This window comes from Mixophyes fleayi, chromosome 1, assembly GCF_038048845.1.
Source record: "Mixophyes fleayi isolate aMixFle1 chromosome 1, aMixFle1.hap1, whole genome shotgun sequence".
NCBI lineage: Eukaryota > Metazoa > Chordata > Amphibia > Anura > Limnodynastidae > Mixophyes > Mixophyes fleayi.
In genome coordinates this window covers 235704575-235721127 of record NC_134402.1, presented here as the reverse complement: position 1 = coordinate 235721127, position 16553 = coordinate 235704575, and the positions used below count along the sequence as shown (strand labels likewise).

The 16553-nt window shown below is 40.8% G+C and overlaps 1 protein-coding gene across 1 annotated transcript; it reads right to left on the bottom strand.

Annotated features, from left to right (window-relative positions):
* Positions 1–1417: 1417 nt before the first annotated feature.
* THAP1 (THAP domain containing 1) lies at positions 1418–6711 on the bottom strand. Its single transcript, XM_075207973.1, has 3 exons — positions 6380–6711; positions 4489–4684; positions 1418–2706 (listed from the first exon to the last, which is right to left on the bottom strand). The coding sequence occupies exons 1-3, from the start codon at positions 6448–6450 to the stop codon at positions 2326–2328; spliced, it is 648 nt and encodes a 215-aa protein (XP_075064074.1). The 5' UTR covers positions 6451–6711; the 3' UTR covers positions 1418–2325.
* Between the last annotated feature and the right edge of the window lie 9842 nt (positions 6712–16553).

Sequence of the window (16553 nt, the reverse complement as noted above, 5' to 3'; positions counted from 1 at the left end):
TCCCATCGAACACCTTTGGAATGAACTGGAACGGAGATTGTGAGCCAGGCCTTCTAGTCCAACATCAGTGCCTGACCTCATAAATACTCTACAGAATGAATGGGCACAAACTTCCACCGAAACACTCCCAACATCTTGTGGAAAGCCTTACAAGAAGAGCAGAAGGTGGTATCGCTGCAAAAGGGGGACCAACTCCATAATAAGGTATATGTAATTGAATACAATGTCATTACAGTCCCTGTTGGTGTAATGGTCAAGCTTTCAAATACTTTGTCCATATAGTGTATGCCGGATCTTCCCACAGAGCTTCTTGAACTAAACTATTTATCAACTGGTAAATTTATGCATGTATGCTATTGATATTTTTGTGTGGAGTTGTGTTCCTGCTAACATAGATACTGGGTAAGCCTCTCTTTGCATCAGTTTTAATTACATGCACCACTAAGAACACTCTGCAGAATGACATTTAATGACATAGGTTTGATTGGTCTAATATACAAAGTATTGATTTTTGTCATATTTTCATTAGCACCTCTCTGCAAAGAACAAACTGCTTTATGATTTGTTAAGGATCGCATGGTAATTGGGAGATGCAGTTTATTCACCAACTATGTCTGAAGTTATACAATTACTTTACTATCCACATAATAGGAACAGCATTTGTGTTGCTCATGATTTATAGTTTATAATGCAATTAGAAGCAGTTTAATACATTCACATAAATATAATTGTACTTACTGTGTGTTTTAGTATATGATTGTAAGGTTTATTTAAATTTCATGAATTCATCAGTTATATTTTTTATACTTGTGTATGTTTACATATTTTTTCATTCACTTCCTCTGCTTCTGATGTAATAAAAATACTGGTGCGACTTTGTATTCTTCTATTGTGTGACAATCTCAAACTACATTGCCTCAATGTTTTGAGGCGGACACTTCCGCAAGGAATCTCTCCTCCTTTTTATGCGCATTGCTATGGGACGTGAGGAAAAATTAGTGGAAATTTCTGTGAAAAGGCAGACGCGATGTGTCTCCGCAACCTGTTCTGGAGACACACTGCATCAGCTCGAGCCAAATTGAATCAGCCCTTTAATGTTTACATTAGAAACATAATAAAAGGAAAAATGTATTTTTATTTCTAGACCCTCTTCCCATATCTGTTCCGTAAACCGCATTCTAAAGAAAACATGGAGCATATGGAGAAATTTGCCAGTACAAAATAAATATACAATTGACAAATAATTATTTGGCCACCTCTATACTTTCCTTGAAATACTTAGAAAAGTGAGTAAATATGTTTAGTAGGTTAAATAGAGACAAAAAAATGAACATAAAAGCAAAGCGACATGGTAACTATTTTTGCTAGAAAATGAATTTAGATATGTCATAAACAAACACTAAACAATAATTGGGCTTTTATTGCAGGTCACTTTAATAATAACTTTAATGTCAATGTTACAAAAACAGAACATTTAAATGCATCCATATGAAAGGAATTTCATTGACACCAATTTTAGGACACAAATAAATCTCAACTTAAAATCATGCATTCCAGATAAAAAAAAAAAAAAAATCAAAAAAAAAAAATCTCACAATTGTGATACTTTAACTTGCAGAGTGTTTTTGAGCTTTTAGAATTTTCTAATTATATTTGTGTGGTGTTTCTCTATTAGTGCATTGACTAATACCCATATAATTCACCTTCAGCCACTGTGGTAATAGATGCTTATGAAAAGGGATATGGCTAAAGCCGCTTCATACATAACATACAAAGAAGGTACATTAGTACAGTCTAAAAATTATCAAGCTTAAGTTCAATTATAGTGACTTTATGTTGTTAAAAATATCCTTACAATTTAGACATTAACCAACAGCAGTTTGAGAGTGCAGTTTAAGTCTTCACCCACTTCGCCCGTACCCAGGAAGCATTCCTTAAAGACGTTTCTTTACAACCTTTTTTTTCTTAAATTAAAGTAGGAACTATTAATTAATATTATGTTTCAAAATTGCTTAGGATAATAGTTTTATAGAAGCAATGTTTTATTGAACATGAACTAGTGAGGTATATAATCAAGTTTTACTATTTGAATTTTATGATCCTTTAAGATCTTAAAAAATATTCAAATCTATCATGTTTTATCTCAATAACAAAAGCTGACATATTCTTGAAGAATTATTACAAAACAGGAGTTGTTAGAAGGCTGTCTATAAGAAGTATTAGAACTTTTGTAGCAAAGAACTCATCATAATAAGCAATGAATTAGCTGAGCTTTATTTGCATGTTATCTCACCAATACTTAAATCAACAGATCAAGCTACAGAACTATATATTTATAATGGAGTGGGCCTCAGTTCTTTCACTTTCATTGTACACTTCAAAATAATTGCTTGGAACGATCACAAAGCCTGCTCCATTTTTATAATCTGAAACCTCTTTTTCCAGTTTTTCCAGACTGCGCTCTTGTCTCCTACACCTCTGGTTTGCAATTCTAAGCTTTTTCCTGAGTTTATCAACCTGCTCTTCCAGCTGTTGTATTCTCCTCCTCTGATGGACTGTATCTTCCACAGTGTAATTGTGGTCACAAATCACTGCTATATGACTGGGTGTGTAGGGAGGAGGCAGCAGTAAACCTATAGCAGGGTCCATTTCAGAAATAGTAGGTACAGGTGCACTTTGCTCCTCCTTTTTGATACTCTTGGTGCTCTAGAACAATGATAAAGACAAAAAGTTGCAAAAGCATAATAAAAGTATAAAGGAGTTCAACAATACATACTAGCAAAACATTTTCAGATACAGCATTAAAATATATATATATATATATATATATATATATATATATATATATATATATATATATATATATATATATATACACACATATATACACACACACACACTATTTATAAAATCCAGATGCACCATCCACAGCTACATTTGGCTTATGCTTTTCTTTTTTATATATATTTTTTTCCCCTTTCTATATGTTACTGGAAACCACCTTCATGATGCTGCTGTCAACTCTTCTTATTGTATTGCAAATAACTGGTTCAGTCCAAAGCGATACAGAAGCTTGCAGGACTCAGTACCCAAACACAGTTCTGGATGGCACATGAACATTTCTTTAAACAGGGGAATACAAATCTCAATATTTCTGCTATGTAGAAAAGCTCTTCTGAATATCTAGTCAGTTTTTACAGTAGCTATTTAACCAATATGTGCAGGAAAAGTAACAGACTTCTATGGAGCTTATTTACTGGAGCTGTTTTTCCTTTCCAATCCACACGCTACAATAATTGCCAGATATCCTGTTACATTACAGCGTGTGGCCAGCATTAGTTGCAAAAACTAACTGCTGGAAAAAGCTCTTGAATTATCTTCATGGCATAGCTAGATTTTATTGAGGAAGATTACGGTGTTTCATACGGTGGATTTATTTTGTGAATATTTTGCATTTGAGCAGTGTTGCGTTTGACAACTAGGCTGGTCATAGAGGTAGGAGCTGTATATATTATCTTATCAGGATATTCAGGCCACCCCTGCCTTTTAAAATCTCAGCTTGCTTATCAACTTGATCCCAATTTTTTCACATACTAAAAGTAAAATAAAACAGAAATATATTTACATGGTAACATAGTTGATGAGGTTGAAAAAAAGACACCAGTCCATCAAGTTCAACCTATTTTGGATCTCCTGCGATCCTGCACTTATATTTGAAATTAATCCAGAGTAAGCAACCGCCAATCTGTTTCAATTGTGAAAATCCCCCCAGACTCAATATTGCAGTCCTATTTTTACCCTATATCCACTACTATCCTTCATTTTAAATTAACGGTCGTATCCCTGGATACACCTTTCTGCTAAAAATTTGTCTAACCCTTTCTTAAACATATCTATTGAATCTGCCATCACAACTTTCCCTGGCAATGAATTCCATATCTTGACTGCCCTCACTGCTGGTTGTGAAATTTCCTCTTCTCTAACCTTAGGGGATGACCACGTATCCTGTGTATGGTCCTTGGGGTAAAAAGTTCCCATGAAAGCTCTCTGTATTGACCCCTAATGTATTTGTACATAGTAATCATATCTCCCCTTAGACGCCTCTTTTCTAAAGTAAACATGCCTAAACTGGCTAACCTTTCCTCATAACTTAATAACTCCATACCCTTTATCAATTTTGTTGCCCTTCTCTGAACCCTTTCTAGTTCCAAATTATCTTTTTTATAGAGTGGTGCCCAGAACTGTACTGCATATTCAAGATGAGGTCTTACCAACGATTTATACAGTGGCAAAATTACACTGTCTTCCCTTGCATCTATGCCCCTTTTTATGCATGCCAATACTTTGTTTGCCCTTGCAGCTGCTGCTTGACTATAGCTTAGGCAGCCCATGCTAGTGAGCACACAAACACAGACTTTTTTTTAAAAAAAATGGTGAAGTCCTGTGCTACTTTGTTTTAAAGGGATCAGAGCAGGTATTTTGTCTTACCAGTGTCTTAGAATCTGTGTAAGAGAACACAGTTGGAACAGCATTATCCTTCAGCAGTTTATTGTTACAGGCTCTCTTAAAGCAGTCAGGTGTAAAATGGTCAGAGCAAATGCTACTGTATTTAGTCGGTTTAAAGTCCACTCTTCTGACTGCAGCTTCCCACTTCTTACAGAGAAGAGGTCGTGTAAGGGGAAATCTAGGAGATAAAAAGAAAAAAAAAGGCAAGAATTTATATTATACCAATATCACTGAACAACAGCCATTATTTAATGTGTGCTTTTTTGAACTAACTAGATGAATGGATTTTGAATGAGTACCACAACTGTAATTCAAATATATGTTACATTGTGCAAAAGTGGAGGCGTAAGCAGCAGACCCTAAAACCTGACCCATCATCTAGGTTTGGTTAATTAATCGATAAGATACATTTAAAAAGAAACATCAATTAACATAGTGTAGGTTACTACATAGGGAAAACAAGTGGGAAATCTGGAAACAGAGCATTGTGTACCTGGTTAAATGAGACATATCAGAAAGTCATTTTTTTTTTATTGTAGCACCATATTGAGTCATCTCTATTTTTCAAGTGAAGTTAACAGATGTAGCTCTAACATATCACAGTGAATAACCATCAAACTCAATATTATTTCTTCTATTACCACATTATAATCCTACCACTATGTCTTGGGTAGCATGGTGGCACAGTGGATTTCTACAGTCATAAGTTTGATTCGAACCAGGGCCCTATCTATATGGAGTTTGCATGTTCTCCTTGTGTGTGTGTGAGGGTTTGCTCTCACAAGTCCAAAAAAACATAATGACCAGGTTATTTGGCTTCTGACAAAATGGACCTGTGTGTGTGTGGTAGGGAATTTTGTGAATGACTACATATCCTCTGTGCAGTGTTGCGTAATACAATTGTCGATAATCTGTCGTGAAGGCAGCATTTTCTGCTGTTTCGCCACTTAAACTGAGCTGTGGCACCGAACTCCTGGGGAGCCATGACTTTTGTGAATCGGGGCATTTGTCCTTCTCCGCCAAGTGCTGCTCAAATGTATCTCTCCAGCAAGGAGAGCTCTAAAATGATTCTTTGCTCTGACCACCATCATGGGCATCGGACGCCTATATATGCCATTTCATTTTTAATTTGCTATAAGTATTCGGGAGAGCAATCCACAATTTAAATTGTAGCTATGATTACAATACAATAAAAAAATAAGGTTAATATTGTGGTGTAGGTCTACTTTCCCATGAGGGTAATTTTTATTATTTTTTCCTGTATACCCCATATGCTGTTCACTTTGGATCTGACAAGATTTGCATTATCAGGGTACATCCCCTGCTCACCTTGCAGGCAAGTAAGAATTCTCAAAAGAGATCTCGCCCTATTTGGAGTATTAACTATAGCTACTTTATGGTGTTTAGGCCACATTAACTAGTTACACTGTCAACTTTGTAAATAGCAGATGTGTGCATACAGGGAACTATTCTTGCAAGTCATTTCATACAGAATACAACAGAAGTCTAAACCTGCCCTAAGTGACAAAATGGCAGTAGCATAAAATGTATATAGCAAGCACTTTATGAATTCTTTAATCAAAGTTAGTGACTTTTTTTTCTATAAAAATGCATATTCATTAGCGTGCAACTTTGGTACGATTTGAGTAAACTGAGCTTTTGGTTCCTTTAAAAAAAAAGCGCGAAAATAACGCACCGCGCTACGAGCTACAAAACTACCACGCGCATCAGTTCACAGTAAAACTCGTGCCCGGGACGAGAGCGAGCGGGAGAAAAAGAGCGCGTGCGCACCTCAGTCTTGTGGGGAACGCGGCGACAATAGTTTCAAGTTAGACTAAAACCATGGGCCCAGCACCATCCTCCTACTACTCACTTGTGAAAAGAGATGGGTTTATCCTTATCATATCGGTTCTTGCAGCCGTAGGCAGAACAAGATTGCACCATCACTGTCCGCGTACTCCGCCTTGTTTTGTTTTTAACTGATGTTGCCGGCCTGGCTGCACCGTCTGTCCTCGGATAATTCAATGGACACGGTCAGAAGTCTTTGGTTCGGCTGCGCTGTGAATGTTTTTTATCATAAGCGCCCGTTGCAGGTTTTCATGATTTAGAAGAGAGCAAATTAGTGAGTTGTGCCCCTCCCGGCTCCAAGATGGCTGCTAACGCTTCAACTGTCGTCACGTTTGCTAGAGGAGCGGACGAAACCATTTGCTAAATTCGATCATGTGGTAAAATTAGCATAAGTCCTGCCCACTTATCGTATATTCCGTGCCTAAAATTACTAGTCATGTGCATACGTCTCTCACCGATCTTTGATAGACCAGTATTACGTCAAACGGCGCTTGGATCTATTATTAAAAATAAATAATCTCTAGCTGCAATGCTCTAGGGGAAACCGTTAATTCTCAGGCTCGTGAAAAATGATCCCATAGGTTGAAGTGCATGCTAGGACTTGTAGTTCTTAAAGAAAAAAAATAGGAAAACGTCTGACTGCATGGCAAAAGAAATATTTTAGACCTTTATATGGTGTCTTATCTTAAATTTAACAATGCAACATTTACTGTAATAACATTTGGAAGCATTAATTCTGTATAGATAGCATTGTCCAGTTTACAGCTCTAAACGCGGTGTTTAGCTATGTTCTCTATCCTCTCCTGAGGAAATGACCAAACGTTTAGCCGACAACCTCATGAATTACTACTCTCAAATGACGACAACCTCATGAATTACTATTCTCAAATGACGACAACCTCATGAATTACTACTTTCGAATGGCAACAACCTCATGAATTACTACTCTCAAATGATAATTCCATTCAAGTACCTGGCCTTATAATGTAAGTCAGGATGTGGTCTTCAAGATAAACAGCAGGTCTTCCATGCACCTACCACCATTCCTCTTGCTCCTCTTGGCAGCATATTTTCAGTAGACCGCATACCTGTCTGATAAGGCAAGAGCAATGAGAATGTGGCAAACACTACTGGACTTTCCTTGCCCTTGCCAACCTAGGAGGAGGGAGATTTACTAAAAGCAAAACCTCTGGAAAATTGATGTTCTAATAAAACGCTAAATTACAAATCGTTGACCTGGTTCTTTACATGATAATGCAAAGCGTGAGACTTATGAAGTAGCTCTTTAACGAACTGCAAAAAAAAAAAAAAACGGAGGCCAAACAACAAACTGTTTGAGCTTTCTTGTATAAAAAATAAAGTGAATAAAAAAAAACACCCATTTCTTAAAAGCCAAGGGCTACTCAGAATTATTCCCGAAGTCTAGAGGAAACCCTGAACAAACGATTGGGCCTCCTGCACCTAGAGCTGCCCGGTTCAGTACTGAATAGCACAGGTAACTCTGGCTGGTGGGTTCCAGGCTAATAATAATTAAATATGTTGTGACCCCATTCCTACAAGTAAACTAATTAGTGCTCCCTTTCCTATAATTAAAGAAAATAGTGCTCTGATTCCTATAATTAAAATAAGTAGTACTCCTATTCCTATCGTCTAAATTTAAATAGTTCTCCTACTCCTATGATTAAACTAAGTAGTTCCCCCTTAGAAGAAAAGATGGACGCACTGCTCCTGAGGAGTACCCAACATAAAATGAATTAAGGTCCGACTGCCCTACTAGTTAATAGCAAGGCAGACAGTCAGGGACTTTTCTTATCAGGAGCTGCTCTACACTAAAATGGGATGTCTCCTGCACATTTTTTAGGTTTGGACAGAAAATTAACAGCTTTTAACAAAGTTTTTTCAAAGAACGTACAATTTTTCTTCAAGTAAAGGTATAAAATAATATATTTGCATTATTTCAAATCCAACTTATAACATTTAAACCAGTCACAACTATTCTGTCCCTGGTAATACCATCCCTTTAACACTGATTGTTGACAAAGGATTTTTTCCACATGCAAAGAGAACAGTTTATCCCCTCCCTCATCTCATTTTACTTAAATGTAGCAAGTCAGGACTGGCTTGCAAGATTGTATGGAGACTTACTGCCATTAATCATGATAGCAAAATCAAGCTTATCTTTGATAGATGCTTTTAGGAGGTGGAGTGTGCTCTGTACTAAAGTTGAAAAACCAAATCAAAGCAACAAAAATTGTAATGGCTCTGGTGCCTGCAGTAACTAGGGTAAGGCTGAATACACCATACAGATTTTTCAACCGATTATTCGGCCAATCATACAATAAACAACCATTCGGCCCAGTGTCATATTAGATGGTACGCTCCAAGATGAACACATCGTATTGTTTGGTTTGATTTTACAAACAGGCTAAAAATCTCTTTTAATGATGGAACGATGTTGTTCCAATTTTGCAGTGTGTACATACGACCATCTAGCTGTCAATCTGCCAATAGTTCCTCTAACTACAATGCCTTTCTTGGTGTATATGATGTCTCCCACGTGGTGTGTTGTCAAATCCGTTGTCAAAACATAAAGCACATAGCACTTAGTGATCTTTTAATGGCGAATCAATAATAAACCTATTGTACATGCTCCATATATTATCTATGTGTTCCTGTATGCAAGTGCATACAACATGAATTGTTAACACATGAAAATACAAATATTCTCAATAATAAAGTCGGATTAATGTGACATGTTCATTTCTTTAAAACTATTATGTACTTGTAATGTTGCCTGCTAAAATCAGAGTTACATTTAATTGCATGGTGTGTTATGTGCACATTTATTTTATGTTGTTTCCTATACCTCTATGTGTATTTAATTTTCCTGTGCTATGGCAGATCATATATATATATATATATATATATATATATATATATATATATATATATATATATATATATATATATATAATTATCATTATCATAGATTTGTAAGTTGCCACAGTGCTCCACAGCACCGTACAGTAGGGAAAACAGTACATACGTAAAACGGCCATAATTTGAATAAGATGCAGACATGAAAACAAAGGGTATAAAGGACCCTGCTCATTAGAGAGCTTACATTCTTAGTGGAAGAGGGCACAGCTGAAATAAGGGGAGCAAGTGTGGTTCAGTGTGGAGATTGGGACACTTGTGAGAGTGCATTAGTGTTGTGACAGGATGAACTGCCTATGCCACCCTGTCTGTTGCTGGGAACCGGCTGGGTTGCTGTGGATGGATCACCCTGGCCTATCACACTGGCTAGGGCTGTTGGGTAGCGGGTAGAGTGGTGGTACTGGATACTGGGTCCAAACCTCAGAAACAGCCGGGAACGGATTCGATTTTGGATCTAATCTGTAGGTCACAGGATTTTCAGCATGGAAGACGTTTTCAAGCAGGTCTTTGAAGCAAGTGATGTTTATTTGCAGTCACACTAATTGAAGGTAGCAGTGAACAGGTACACAGATTTGAACACAGCCTTACAGGTAAGCCAGCCTCCTTGAGGTCTGAGCTATTTTTAGCATCAGGATGCAATTTGTTTACCCAAACATGGATTTACATGCAATGCAAATTTAACAATATTTACACTTCTCTGTGATATCCTAAAACTTGCTGTGATATCCTGCATCTTATTTAGGACACAGGAAATCAGCAGTCTATAAAACCTTCCTGTGCCTTCAGGTGCTAAACCCTCACACATCAAAAGGTCTAATTAACATGAGCCCTTTCTTCAGACAGTCGCAGAATACACAGTCCCAAAGAAAGGTACAAAACCCCAAACAAGTCATTTCCCCACATCATGATACACAAAAGACTTTCTCCACAAAGGCTTATTGTATCAGATATATACCTCAGAAATCATGCATTTCCTCTAGCAAAGATAAAACAAACAAATTTATTTCCCCTGGTCTCACAAATAATGATATCTCTTTTACCAGCATACCCACAATATCAAAAATAAGTACATTTGCAATTCTTTAAATAAGCGCCTTGTGCTATTTGCTTTAAATAAATGTATACCATAAGTTATTTATAAGTGATCAAGTCTCAAGTGTGAATAGTGTTATCGGGGATAAGGTCACCACTAAAAAAAGTGGGTTTTGAAAGCGTCTAAAGATTTGGAGGCTGTGGGAAAGTCTAATTTAGCATGCTAGGAAATTCCGTAAGTGGGGAGCTGCACGGGCGAAGCCTTGTAGGCGGGGGTGTGAGGTGGTCACCAGAGACGAGACAAGGCGCAGGTCAGAGGTATATAAGATATGTATACAGGGGTGGTGTTTTTGAGCACTTTGTAGGTAAAGGTGAGTAATTTGAATTTAATACTGGAGGACAGTGTACGGATTTGCAAAGTGGTACAGCAGCATTTAGGATAGATTGAAGTGTGGATATATGGGAGTCAGCAATGCAAGAAAGCAGGAGGTTGCAATAGTTGAAACGGGAGATGATGAGAAAATGGATAAGAGATTTGGTAGCATGTTGAGTGAGAAAAGGACGTATTCTGTCAATGTTTTTAAGGTGGAGTTGACAGGACTGGGAGAGAGTCTGGACATGAGGCATAAAGCAGAGGGCAGAGTCAAGTGTGACACCAAGGCAGCGGGCTTGGGAGATTGAGAAAATTGTGTTATTGACAGGGAAATTTGAGGGCAGGTGGTGACTAACGTTATTTATAAGACTGGAGGACTGCTTGCTGGTTTTGACTCAACTTTACAGAGAGGCGCGGAGTCTAACGTGCCTCTGGTCTTCGCCATGGACCCCCACAAGGAAGTTTGGACTTATCTGCGGGAGACACGCAGGTCGCAGTCCTCAAAGAAAGTAAACAGCAAAGCAATTGGATGGGTGAGTCAGGCAATCCGGGTCAAACCGTGCTGGAAAAAAAGGTACCGAAGGGAGATCCATAAATGTAGTCAGGCAGCCGAAGTCAGTCACAGGAATAAATCACCAAAGCTAGAAGGGAGAACCAGGAGCGACTCCTACCTGCCCTGGTGAGCGCCTCGGCCGCCACTATGACGACCGGGACGTCACTTCTGGTCCCGATGTGCCGGTTGCCTAGGCAACAACCGGGACGCCTGCACTCACCTGTCGCACCGCCCGGCCAGCTGTCAGATAGCCGGGCGTGTACGCTCAGGGTTAGTAGAGCTCAGCCAATAGTGGCTGATTTAGGGGGGACCTAGTGACCTGTTTCTGGCTGTATGCCAGTAATTCATTATGCAACCACTGGGCTGATTTTTACTGCTGGGCACCTTTAGTCTCATTGACCAATAGTAACTTAATCAATTAGCCTACTCCTGTGGAGGCTTCTTGGGCACTGTTCTGATTGGTCTTTTGTACTATTTAAGGCAGTGAGGACTGAGCCTCACTGCCGGTTATAGCGTCCTGTTCCAGTACTGCTGCCTGCTATTTCTTCCTGTGTTTGGTGTTTAACCTGAGATTGATTACCCGTGTATGACCTTTGCCTGTTCCTGGACTCTGAACCTGTGCTTCTGACCCTGATCTATTGCCTGAACCCGGATTCTGGACCTCTGCTAGTGACCCTGATCTTACGCCTATGACCTTGACGCCTATACCTGACATATTCTCTGGTGCTCTGACCCGTCCGCTGACATCTGTCCTGTCGCTACTCCATGTGCAGCCTTCTATACCTGTGCGCTGCCGTGTAAGCATAAACTCATACTACTCTGAGCATAAGACCTGGGGGCATCTGAGTACCTGTGAGCACAACCAGTCTCTACGGGAAAGGCAGCTGCCTTTCTATGAGTTTTAGCCGTACTGGTGGCCATAACACACAGGAGCAACAGGTTACAAGTAGGATACTGGAAGCGCTGGAGTAAGGAGAGCCAATACTCTGGCACCCTAATGGTGCCAGAGTCGAGTATAGAGGAAGGAAGGAACGTAATTACCAGCGGCGGCGATGTGAATCAGCGCTCCCGGTACCAGAAATAGCATCCCGCTGCCTAGCAACATGACGTGCATGTACAGAGTCGTACAACAGGTGGCCAGAGGTTGCAATCAGACGTGAGCGTTTCACAGGTGGCAGGCGTCTGTCCCTGTGCGGAAGCGAAAGCACATGGACGATGCCTGACAGTACCCCCTTCCCTTCTCCGTTCAGAAGAAATGTTTTTATAAAACTGCTTCAAGAGGAGTGGTGACCAAAACCCATCCAATGAACTAAAAACTGATGATATCCATGGAGAATACAGAAATCCAAGATTTGACTATCCGCATACTCGTCGCCCGCAGAGGTCCAAATAGGAGCCGGGCGAGAAAGGTGTCGGTGAAATGCATTATCAGCGGCTTCAGAAGAGACACAAGAAATGTGACATGAACCTTGAGTAAGAAAGGCAGACAAAGTTTGTAGGTCAACGGAATGATGAAATGAGTAATGGAAAAGGGTCTAATGTAGCGTGGAGCCAGCTTTAAGGAAGGAACTTGGAGCTTAAGATTACATCTAGACAACCAGACTTTGTCACCAACATGGAACACGGGCAGGAGTCTCCGATGACTGTGTTAGGCTGACGGTCTGATCAACTCACAGAACAAGATGGGGGAGGTCTTCACCTATAGCAGCCGCCTTTCCCTTAGAGCTTGATATGCTCACCGGTACTCAGATGCCCCTAGGACTTAACTCCAGGCATAATGGAAGTTGGTAATACAGGCCCGCAGTGGCAGACCAGGAGGCTGGATAGAAGGAAGCGGATAGTTAGACGGTAGTCGAGGTCAAGGGTCACATTCAAGCAGAGTAGTCAATAAACATGCCAAAGGTCAGGGTCACAGGCAAAGTAGTGGAGTCCAAGGTACAGGCCAAAGGGTCACGGGCAAATAGGCAGAGTCCAAAGTCCAGGCAGGGTTCATACACAGAAAATCCAACATGCAGAGTATTCACAGGACAGGATCCAACAACAGATAGCAGGTCAGCAAACTGGGTCAGAAGCACTATAACCGGCAGGGAGGCTAAGCCCTCCCTACCTTAAATACACAGACCAACCAATCAGGGCTCAGCCCTGTAATAATACACATGCCAGGAATAATACCACTAATAGCCATATTAATCAGCCCACAGGCTGGGGAGGAATCAGCGCATGCGCCCAGCTGTACTATCTGCCGGGGCGCGATGTTAGACGTATACAGCGTCCGGCCGTTGCCTTGGCGCCAGGTGGGGCCAGAGCTGAGTCTCCTAACAGACTGTCAGTGAACTGTTTGTAGCGTTGGGAAGATTCCAAGAGTCTAGCTTTAGTCATTGCCCAGATATGCAAAAAATCCCGCACCAAAGCATCAGCCGCAGGAACAGAGGAAGATACACTGAACGAGAAATCTGGGAGGGTGGGTTGAGCCCCAAAAACTGAGAAAAAGGGAGAGAAGCCAGTGGACTCATGGACATGAAAGTTGTGGGAAAACTGCCCACGGAAGAAAGTTAATCCAGTCCGCTTTTTACAAAAAGCCCTCCAAAAGCGGGAGACAAATTGGACACCCGGATCCAAGATGATTTTACGAGGGAAACGATGCAGTCTGAAGATCTCCTTAATAAAAATGAGAGCGAGCTGAGACGCAGTGGGAAGAGTGACCAATGTAACCAAATGAGCCATTTAAAAAAAATCTATTGATCACGAGCCAAATGGTAGTATAGCCATTGCTGCGGGGAAGTTCCATGATAAAATCCATGGATATGCTCTGCCATGGGGCGTTGGGTGTGAAGCGGATACAGGAGTCCAGAAGGTGCTAACTTGTGATTCTTACTCTGTGCACAGGTCGTACATGACGACACAAATTTACGAATATCGGAGTGCAGAGTGGGCCACCAGTAGCGTTGACATAAGAATGCATACGTTTTCTTGAATCCAGCATGCCCGGACAATTTAGATGAGTGTGCCCAACGTAACGCTTTAGGTCGCAAGTGTAGTTCCAATTACGAGTGACCTCTGGGAGGAGTCTTAGTATAGGTCTTTGTAATAGCCATGATACTGATGGGGTCCAAAATAGATTGTGGTTCAGAAGGAGTGCATGGCTCAGAGTTATCGAAGGAACGGTAAAGAGCGCTGGCTCGAAAAGTTTTGGAACCAGGATGGTAAGTAAGGATGAAGTTAAAGAAAGAGAAAAATGATGCCCACCGAGCCTGACAAGGGTTGAGACACTGAGCTTCACGAATATAAATAAAAAAAATTCTGGTCAGTGTAGACTGTTACAGGATGAAGGGACAGGTTAAAGGCTGCGACTGCTTCAGGAAACAAATACTTAGGGTTGGCAGATTTCCGGGTAAGGGCAGTAATAAGGGCAATGATAGCAGAAGACCCCGATAATAATTGGCAAATACCACAAAACTCTGGATGGCATTGAGACCTTGTGGCCAATTGTTGATAGTTTCCACTTTCTCGGAATCCATTTGTAAGCCAGAACCAGACACAATGAAACCCAAGAGTGGAACTTTATTGACCCTAATGGTGCCAGAGTCGAGTATAAATGGAGGAAGGAAGGAACGTGATTACCTGAAATAGCGCCCCGTTGTCTAGCAACGGAATGTGCATATGCAGAGCCGTCCAGCGGTTGGCCGGAAGTTGCGCATCACAAGAGACAGACGATTGTCCCTGTGCGACACCACAAGAACGACGACTGGCAGTGACTCTGGGAGGAGGGAAGATAATAAGTTCTGTTTTGGACATGTTGAGCTTTAGGTAGCATTGACACATCCATGTGGAGATAGCAGAAAGAGAGTTGGTTACATGAAATAGTACAGAAGGAGAGAGGTCAGGGGAAGAGATGTATATTTGGGTGTCATCAGCATAGAGGTGGTATTGGAGATCGAATGAGCAAATTAGTGCCCCAAGAGAAGAGGTATATAAAGAAATAAGTAAAGGGCCAAGAACAGATCCTTGTGGGACCCCAACAGATAGTGGTTATGAAGGGGAGGATGTGCCAGAGGTAGAAACACTAAAGAAATGGTTTGACAGGAAGTGACCCAGGAAAGAACTGTGTCAAGAAGAACAATGGAGTGAACGGTGTGTAGGAGAAGAGGGTGACGAACAGTGTCAAAAGCAGCAGAGAGGTCCAGGACAATGAGTATGGAGAAATGATCCAATCCAAGATGGCTCCGCAAAGACTGTGATACTACAACAGATATTTAGTATCAGGGTGCAATATGTTCTCTAAACTTGAAATTAAATGCAATGTAAAATTAACAATATTTACACCAATCTGTTATATCCTAAAACTTGCTGGTTGCATTATTCAGAATTTCACACTTGTGCCCCCCTTCTGTCCTTCTGAACTTCCGCCAGAAATTACTGTAGTATCTAAATAAAAAACAAAATATTAATTTTATTTATTTTTAACCATGAAATGGAACACAACATCATTTTTAACACTCATTGGGACAACTACCATTTGCTTGGACACTGCTTGAAATCACTTTGTGCTGTTATTCCTCCTGGGTTTGTTCAGGCATGCTGCCGTGATGGTCCATACCAATTGAAAGATAGTGTCACGTTCACCAAGGTCTGGAGAATGCCTGTACGATCTGCTCGAGTTGGTTCTACCCCGCAAGAGGCGCGGAGTCTAACTGAGAGGGAGGTTTGCGCCAGGGTCCCCCGCAAGGGAGTTTGGACTTTGCGGCTCCCAACCCGCAGGCAACAGTTCTTTTAGGAGGTGACGAGCGAGACCGAGATGAGATCCAAAGGCACCGAAAGGGAGTAACAGGTAAGCAGGATCAGAATAACTGAAGATCCAGGAGAGCGTTACCAGTAGAAAATGGAAATGACATACAGGGTGTGATAGTCTGAGGACCAGCACACAGGAGACACTGGAGACAGGATGCAATGGTCTGCAAGGAGTTACCACTTTCACAGTGGAGATGACACATAGAGTGTGATAGTCTGCGGACCGGTATACTGGAGACACAAGAGGCAGGGAGCAATGGTCTGCGTAGTGTTACCACATTAGACAGTGGAGTAGACACACGGTGTGATAGTCTGCGGACCAGGATTCAGGAGACTGGATCCAAGCAGGAGCCAGGATACAGGGTGTCTGAAATAGAGTTGAGACCTGAAGATCTGGCAACATACAGGGACAGGAGATGTGTTAAATAGAAGAAGCAGCCAGCTGATTGGCTGAAGAGAATGAATGGGGAAGAATACCGGTTCGCACATGTGCATACAACACGGCAAGATGGCTCC